At 60.3% G+C, this 8670-nt stretch overlaps 1 protein-coding gene across 6 annotated transcripts in view; it reads left to right on the top strand.

The window, feature by feature from the left end:
- The first annotated feature begins 751 nt into the window (after window positions 1-751).
- The window catches only part of GSE1 (Gse1 coiled-coil protein), a 426323-nt gene continuing 418404 nt past the window's right edge, over window positions 752-8670 (top strand). For all 6 annotated transcript variants that reach the window (XM_063112902.1, XM_063112898.1, XM_063112899.1 and 3 more), the window contains exon 1: window positions 752-3032. In XM_063112902.1, coding sequence (XP_062968972.1) covers window positions 786-3032 — 2247 coding nt within the window. In that variant the 5' untranslated portion in view covers window positions 752-785. The remainder of the gene's footprint in view (window positions 3033-8670) is intronic.

Below are 8670 nucleotides of genomic sequence, written 5' to 3'. Positions count from 1 at the left end.
GCGGCTGATGGGTTTCGGCGGGTCCCTGAGGAGACCCTTCAGACGGCTTGAGCCGGGCGCGCTGGAGAGAGAGCTCCTAATTGGGGCCATGAATCATCGCGCGCGGCTGCGGGCTGGACACAAAATAGATAGAGCCCGCGAGCTATTGTGCGCAGTTTGGGACTCGGGCGGGGGGGTGGGAGGAGGCGGGCAGAGGGGATGGGAGGGAGGGGAGGGGGGAGTGGGAGGGGAGGGACGGGGGAGGGGGACGGGAAGGGACGGGGAGGGGGAGGGGCGGAGGGGAGGCGGGGGGAGGGAAGGGAGGGAGCGCGCGACCGAGGGATTCCCCCGCCCGCCCTGCGCCGCCCCCGCCCCTCCTCCGCCCCCGCCCCCGCCCGCCGCCCCGCCTCCCTCCTCCCCAATTAAATGACCCAGCGCTTTGGCAGGCGCCTGAGCTCGCACATGCGGCTGCCGCTCCAGCCGCCCGGGACCCGCCGCCGCCGCCGCCGCCGCCGCTGCGTTCCGGGCGCGCTCGCCGCGGCGCCGCTTCGGCCCGCGTCACCGCCAGGGGCCCGCCAGGCCCGGGGGGCGCCGCTGCGAGCGGCCGTGCGCCCGCGCCCGCGCCGGCCGCCGGCCGCCAAACTTTGCGGCGCGCACACATGGTCCAAGTTGGGTGCGGCGGCGGCGGCGGCGGCGGCGCGGGCGGGCGGTGAGGGCGGCGTGGGGCGCGCGGGGCCCGGGCGGGCGGTGAGGGCGGCGCGGCCATGAGCGGGCGGCCGGCGCCGGTCTCCCGCAAGCAGCGGCTCATGGCAGCCGTGGGCGAGCGGGCGGCGGGCGGCGGCGGCGCGCCGCTGTCGTGCTTCATCTGCGGCGGGGGCATCGGGCGCGGCAAGGAGCTGAAGCTGCAGGTGAAGCAACCGGCGGCGGCGGCCCCGGCGCAGCCCTTCTTCCCGTTCCTGCAGCAGCAGGAGCCGGCGCCCGGCGCGCGCGAGCTGTCGCCGGCCGACGGCTGCGTGCTGGTGTGCGCCGTGTGCCGCTGCTTCCTGGGCGAGCAGTGGGCCGCCTTCGAGCGCGCCCGCACGCCCGTGGACAAGCGCATGTACTGGCTCAAGCGGCCCCACCAGTGCGACGCGGGCGCGGACGGCCGTCGCGGGGGCGCCGGGGCCCCCTGCGAGTGGAACGTCGCGTACGCGCTGGGCAGCACCGGCGACGACGGCGGCGGCGGCCCCGGGCCCCGCGCGGCGACCGAGGACACTCGAGACTCGGAGCTGTCGGAGCTGTCGGACACCGACCCGCTGTCCGAGCCCGACCCGGCCGCGCGCGACGCTGCCAGTCCCCACCAGGACGGGGCGCCAGCGCCGCGGGCCACCCCGGGGCCAGGGCCTCGCGGGGGCCGCTGCCAGGAGTGGAGGCCGGCGCCGGGACCCCCTCCGGGACAGGGCGCGGAGCCCCCGGCGCAGGGCGATGAGGAAAAAGGGGTCCCCTCGAAGCTCCACGCGGACCGGGAGCCCAGGACCGGTGTTAGGCGCCGGCGCAAGGGGATTGGGAGGCACTGGGTCCCTGAGGCCCGGGCCAGCGTCCTGAGGGGCATTCAGGCCTCTTGGCAAGGCCCTCCTGTCAAAGCAGCCCCTGCAGTTGATGTGAAAGGAACCCCCTCGGGCAGAACCACCAAGTCCCGGGAGAGCAGGCCGCTGGAGGAGACCCTCGGGGGCTACTGCACATCCGAGGACAGTGACGTCAACATCACCAGCGAGGAAGAGGACCACAAGGAGCAGCCCTTTCCAGGTCCCGGTTGCCCCAAAGAGAAGGAAAACGGTGGCCGTGTCCCCCGGGCCACCCCGGAGCACCGCGCAGTGCCACCAGAGGGCCTTTGCTGCTACATATGTGGTTCGGCGCTATCCCCCGCGTCGCAGCACCAGATCCACGTGCAGAAGCAGGAGAAGCTGGCCCAGGCCCCGTTCTTCCCCTTCCTGTGGCTGCACAGCCCGCCCCCTGGGGCACAGCCCATCAGCGAGGGCGGCAGCACCTTGGTGTGCCCCTGCTGTTTCTCCTCCCTCATGCAGCAGTGGCAGAGCTTCGAGCTGGCCAAGGTGCCCGTTCTGCAGCGGCTTTACGTGGTGCCCTTGAACAGCCACGCTCCTGGCATGGCCTCCAAGGGCAGGAGGCTCCCCAGGGAGGAGGGTCCGCCCACCACCGGCCTGCGAGAGGCCTGCTACCTCTGTGGGGAGGACTGTACCCAGGATTCCCGGGCAGTGCCCTCCAGGATCCTCAATGGCAACGCCAGGAGCACCATGCACTTCCCCTTCCTCAGCCTCCTGCCCTGCCCCCCCAACGCCCGGGGCCCCAACAAGTGCTGCGAGGTGCGCAGCTGCCCCAAGTGTTTCAGCGTCCTGGAGGACGTCTGGGCCCTGTACAGGGCCAGCCAGAACCAGGAGCTCATCACCTCCGTGCAGGGCTTCCTGGGCAGGTACCACCAGGCTTTCTCTGCCTCCGACACTGCCCTCTGTGAGCTTCCTGTGTCGGTCCAGGGTGGCCCGGCGTCTGTCTGCTACATCTGTGGGGCTGAGCTGGGCCCTGGGAAGGAGTACCAGCTCAACGTGAACCCCGCCAGCCGCCTGGGCGAGAAAGAGCCCTTCTTCCCCTTCCTCACCGTTTACCCGCCCGCCCCGCGTGCCAGGCCTGCGGATGCCACCGGCCTGGTGGCCACCTGTGTGCTCTGCTACCATGACCTGCTGGGCCAGTGGCTGCAGCACGAGGCCCGTGGAGCCCACCATGCTGTCAGTGCCTGGTCCCGGCAGTACCAGGTGGAGACGTTCGTGTGCTTCTTCTGCCAGCAGGAAAAGAAACGGTGTCTTGGGCTGAAGTCCGTGCGGGTGGCCCGACTGCCCTTGTTCCTGTACACCCTGCGAGCGAGCCACAGCCTGCTGGTGGATGACGGGCAGCAGCTGATCATCGGCGCCTGTGTGGAGTGTGGGACCCTGGTGTGTGCGGGCCAAGGGCTCACCCGCCAGGGACCCTTGGCCTGGAGCTCCCCGGTGGCAGCATCGACAAAGGTAAGCAGCAGTTTTCATCTCATCTTCGATCCTTCCTCTGAAGTCCTTTCAGGGAAGGGAGAGATGTTGTTTTCTGCTCCTCTGAAAAACTCTGAAGGAGTTTTCGCTCGTTCTGCATGGTGTGTTCCAGCAGGAGGTACCCTCTCTGGGTCACTGGCCAGGACTTGAAGGATATGTTAGCCTGGAGCAGGAGGTCAGAGGAGTCAGGGGTCACAAGTGGTTTTATGGAAGAATAGGGCACTGCTGAAAACAGCAGGCACGGGCCCGAACTTGGGTGTGTTTGCAGTGGAAGCTATCAAACAGAGGAAGTTCAGGGCATGTCTGTCGTCCGCCTGATAACATTGGTAATTAGTCCAGCCGTGCAGGTCACAGGGAGGTCTATGTGCTTACCCGGTTTGAAACACATCAGAGGTGGAAGTTCCTCTCTATTCTAGCTCCCACACGGCATAGCTTTTCCAGAGTTTTCCACCCAAGTTCACACTTTTCTTTTGAGACGCTACTTGCTTAACAGCAGATGGAAACGTTTCCAGATGTGGGGGTGTGGATTTGGGGGACAGTGGCCTAAACAGACTTTTCCCCTCAGTGGGAAGAGTCTTTCTTCTCTGCAAGTCAGCTGTGCAGGCAGAGGGCAGCAGGCCCGGGTTCTCCCTGTTTATAGGGCGCCTGCGTTCATGCTGCCCACCCGGGAGGAGCCAGACGGGGCTCAGTTAATTTTGGATGGTGGAGCAGGAACTGCCCTAGGTGGGTCTGGGTCTGTGAGTTGCAAACACCATCGTGGCCACCAGGGCCATGGGTCCTAATTTCTACCAAGGACAGTTAGACTGGCTCGTTTTACTCAAACACTGTAGTGGTAGCTGCTGACCAAGGGGCCGGCAGAGGGTGGTGTGGATGGGAGAGTATCCCTGTTCTGTTCAAGAATGGTTGATCTGTCCTGTTTGAAAGCTTCCTGGTCCTACCTCCTGTGTGTACATGTGTGTGGGATACCGGGGTGGCGTGTTCACTCGTGGTTTCTGCATCTATGAAGTTGACCCTGCCAAGCATTTGCCCACCCGCAGGTTTCCTTCTCGACTGACATTTGTTTTGGAATTACAGGCGTCTTGGGGCTTTGGTGGGATGGCCACTCATTTTAATTGGATGAGCATGTCACCTCCCATGGCGGATGCTGAACCTCTGGCTTGCAGCGTGTGACCATGCAGCCCATGGGGCTGCCACTGGGAATCGGAAGAGCTGCAGTTCCCTTCCCAAAAGGGTCGAAACTGGGAGAAGAGGCCGGGTTTTGGAGCAGACAGGCCCTGGTTCTAATTCTTCCCTTTCTCTTGGTAGCTGAGTTCCTGCAAGTCAGTTTCTTATCCTGTGGAGCGTCAGTTTCCTTGGCTGGTTGGTGGAAATATGTACTGTCCACCTTGTAGGGACATTGTGAGAATTAAATGGATCAGGGCAAATTTAAATGATCACAGAAAGTCAAGTGCTTGGCACGTAATGGGGCTCTCTCTTCCACGCCGATGTGTTGGGATCTTTGGGGATGACTGTGTGCGCCAGGCTTCTGATGTGCAGGCTGGTGCTGAGTTTAGGTTTGGCAATGGTGCCTCACCGGATAGTCCTAGTGCACTCCAGGACGCTACTCAACAATGTTTCTTGCAGCATACCCAAGCTATGGCGGGTTTTCTTAGGTGTCAGGGGTTGAAGAGATGCCAACCATGGCCCTCACCTGATAGGAACTCAAGGAAACAAAGACGCACGCCCCCCCCCCCCCCCGGCTTTGTTCCCCCTTCACGGGAGGGTGGGGTTGAGAGTCGTCTGGTGTGGATGGAAACGCAAGCTGTGTCCACCCTGATGGGCAGCGGGAGTTTGGGAGGGCCTGGTACTGACTTTTGGCAGGTTATGTCATTTGCTCCTTACCATGGCTCTGTGAGGCCTCCTTATTCCAATTTCATAGATGAGTAAATGAGACTCAGAGAAGTCAGGTGACCTTGGTGACTATCACACAGCCAGTAGATGGTGAGGCAGGTCTCAAACTAGGTCCTGTGGCCCCCTAAGTCCACTACATTGGATTGCCTGGAGGAGGGAGGGCTTGAGGCAAGCCTTGGAAGGTGGGTCGAATTTGCTGGAAAGGGGTATAGCAGGGAAAAGGAGTAGAGGTGGGGGTGAGCCGTGCAGCCGCCTGTGAGCAGGAGGTGCCTGTGGGGAGGAGGGAAGGTGAGGTTGGAGTGAACTTGGGGCATTGAGATTGGGAATAGGATGTTGGACTTGACGTTGAAGGCCCAGGGGAGCAATCACTGTTTCTTGAAAGAAAGTGTGGAACTGGCAGGGAAGAGATCCACTCCGGGCTGGGTGGTGGCAGCAGTCCAGGAGGGTGTGAGGCCCCTGGACAGGCCTGCCCGTGGTGGGGGTGGCCGTGCAGGTCTCAGGCTCCACTGTATGGAGGGAGAAGAGAAGCATCAACTCCTGGTTCCCAGGGAGCCTGGGGTGGACGGCCAGCGGAACGCCGGAAATGCAGCCCTTCTGCCCTTCCTCCCTCCCCCTCCTTCCCATTCACTCAGCACATATTTATGGAGCACCTACTCTGAGCCAGGCGCTGTTCCAGACGCTGGGGATCTGGTGGCACACATAGAGCCTGCAGTGTCACAGGGGAGGGGGACACAGAGAGCCAACAGAGCACCGTTCCCAGCAGGGCTGAGTGCTGTGAAGCAAACACAGCAGGATGAGGTCAGGACCAAGTGCCAGGGGCATGGGGAAGGAGAGGACACGTCTGCAGGAGCCAGGCAGGAGAGCTCCAGCAGGGACTGTCAGGGACTAGAAGCAGGTTCCAGGGGGCCTGTCCCCAAGCCAGTTTCCTAAGGCCATCTCTACTGAGTCCTTGATTCTCACGTGCATATTCCCATTCTTTTTTTGGTGTGTGGTTTGAGAGCTTGGGTGGGAGTGAGCAGAGGCATTGGAAGGTAGCCGCAGGGAAACCGCTTAGCTGGGGACATGCCATGTTCCGGAACCTCCTTCTGTATGGCCTCCTGTGACTCCACAGTCGTTCACTGTTAAGTGTTCATTCATTAGCGAATCAACTTTAAAACACTATAAAAGGAGATGTTAAAAAAAGAAACAAAAAGAGAAAGAAAAGAGAAAAAGGAGGGGCTTGACCTGTGCCTTCTGATTTGGATTGTGTTTGTGGCTTTTCTCTCCAGCTGGACTCCTAGTGCCTTGGAGAGCACCATGCTCTGTAGGCACCAAATCCATGCTTGCTGCTCGGATGGAACTCTGTCCAGGCTGGGCTGGGGAGTGCTGCAGCCCACCCTTTCTGGGCCTGACATCCCCTCCCCAAGGAAGATTCTCAGCACTCCAGAAGCTCTGTGAAACCATGGAAAGACCTCAGGTTTGCTTTAAGACAAACCTGGCTTGAGTCTTCATTCTGTCAGGTGCTGGCTGTGTAATCTTGGGTAAGACTCTTGCCCTCTCTGAGCTTCATTTACTACACCTGAGAAGTAGAAATGCTCTTTCCTTTGGAAGGTTTGTGATGAGAACCAGGTGAGATGGCCTGGGTGAGAGCCTGGCTTGCAGTAGGGGTGCAGGTCCGTTAATTCCTTTCTCCTTCCCAGAAGTGCTAGGAACTCAAGGTTGGGTACTGGCTAGTATCCACAAGCTCTGAGGTTGGAGCCTCTGCCTCCTACCTTTGTGCTGGGAGTGGGGAACGGTTGTCCCTCCCTTGGTTGCTGGAGATAGCATTTGGGGATGCAGTCGTGAGGATGCCTTTATAGAGTGCTTCCCATGCTCTACACTGGCCACGTGCTTCCCCTGAATTCACACCTATTGGATCCCCACAACAGTTCTGTTTAGGGGGGTACTGCTTTTCTCTTTTCTTAGATGAGAAAGCCAGCCCAGAGAGGTTACGTAACTTGCCCAAAGTCACTCAGCTAGTAGCAACAAGACTGCATCGGACGTAGGAGTCTTACTCTGGAGTCTGTGCTGCAGCTTCTCTGTCCTGCCTTTCTGTCCCCTCTGGGGCTCTGGCTGTGAGGGTGGGAGCAGGGATGGCTCTTCATTTCCCCTGTGTGTGCCCACCCCACCCCACCTCACCCCAGTCACTCGAGCATCTCAGAGGCAGGAGTTAGCCCTGAGGAACCCCCCACTGACTGCCCCTGCTGCCCCTGACCCCCCAGTTTCTCTTCCTAGCTGATAAATGGCACCCTCTGCCTTCGCTCCCCCCACATTGCCCAGGTGTTGAGATGCCGCTGGGACTTTCCTTCTGCTGCTGGGAGAGGCCTGCCCCCATCAAAGATGGGCTTGCTGCGTGATCGATGGGCTTTCCTAGAGGCCAGTTGGCGGGCGGGCGCCTTCCCTCTTCCAGGGCTCTGTCCGGGGAGCACTCTGGTTAATGGAGTGTGCAGCTGTTTACCTAACTGCACCCTGGCCTCTCACCGTGGGGACACCCCGGCCAAGCCCCCCAACTGTGGCCTCCGAATCCAGAACAGGTGTTGCTGCTGCGGCCCCTTTTCTTTTCTCCACACTGACATCTGAGGTCTGCAGAGAGCGTCTGTCATCACTCGCCTGTCAGGGCAGCATGCACATCTGTTTCCCCTGTTTCCTGGCTATCTGCTCTTCAGGGAGGCCCTGGCAGCTCTTCCTACCCAGGACCAGACTCTCGGGACACCTGGTCAGGACTGATTGGATGGAGGAACCTTCTGGAAGGTGCCAGAGGAGCCAGCCTGGCTGGGGCTGGCACTGGCACCCTCTTCCTGGCAGCACTGGAAAGTGACCAGGCTTTGGGTCTTTCTCAAGCTCCCATCACCTCCTCCAAGGGGGCGGATGGATCTGTGCTTTTCTTGGCAGGGTGGGAGCCATCTGCTCAGAGGAGTAAACTTTCCAGATGCTCCCTATCCTAAACCTGGAGGCCATCAGGGACAACTGGGAAAGAGGAAGTCAAGCAAAGGTCTTCAAAACCCAGCCTTCCCTGGAAGCAGGGAGGGGAGGGGCAGGCCTGGAGGAGCAGCCAGAGCCTGCAAAGCTTCCTGGCCCCTTCACTGCTTTGATCTCTCAGGATTCACCCTTGTGAGGTTAACTCTGCCATGAGTGTCTTTGAAGGGTTTGTAGCTTCCAAGCACGGTTTCTTGGCTGCGGAAGAGCCCAGATCCAGAATTCCTCTTTGGCCTCAGGTCTATACCCTGGTGGGAACCGGGAAGAGGGTGATACTACTGCCTTCGAGGAAGAGAGCTTCAGAACTTGCCTTCTCTTTTCCACTCATGGGGGCGGTAATGGAAGGAGCCACTGCTCACAGTGTGAACTTCTCTCAGTTTCCCCGTCTGTCAAAGTGAAAGGACTGGTCCTCAGAGTCACAGGCGGTTTGCATTCTACATGTGATGTCTAAGTAACTGGTAGCACTGTGTTGAGAAGGATTCTGAGGCTGTGTCTGGACTTGCTGGGGTAATATCTTGTGATTTATTGGCAGTCTCTGTGTGGGGTTGGGAGCAGGAACATGACTTCTTCAGGTCTAATTTTAAATTCAGTATATGATGCCAGGGCCCCCAAACACCATGAGATTCTGTCCCATGGGGGATAATGTGTTAGGGTCTGAACAAATCTGACAGATTATCGTTTTCAGACAATATGTACCACGAGAACAAACAAGCCCCTGACTTACTGCCACTTTGGC

Source organism: Cynocephalus volans, chromosome 10 (assembly GCF_027409185.1).
Source record: "Cynocephalus volans isolate mCynVol1 chromosome 10, mCynVol1.pri, whole genome shotgun sequence".
Classification (NCBI taxonomy): domain Eukaryota; kingdom Metazoa; phylum Chordata; class Mammalia; order Dermoptera; family Cynocephalidae; genus Cynocephalus; species Cynocephalus volans.
Note: the sequence above shows the minus strand (reverse complement) of the source record. Positions and strands in the feature narration are given on the sequence as shown.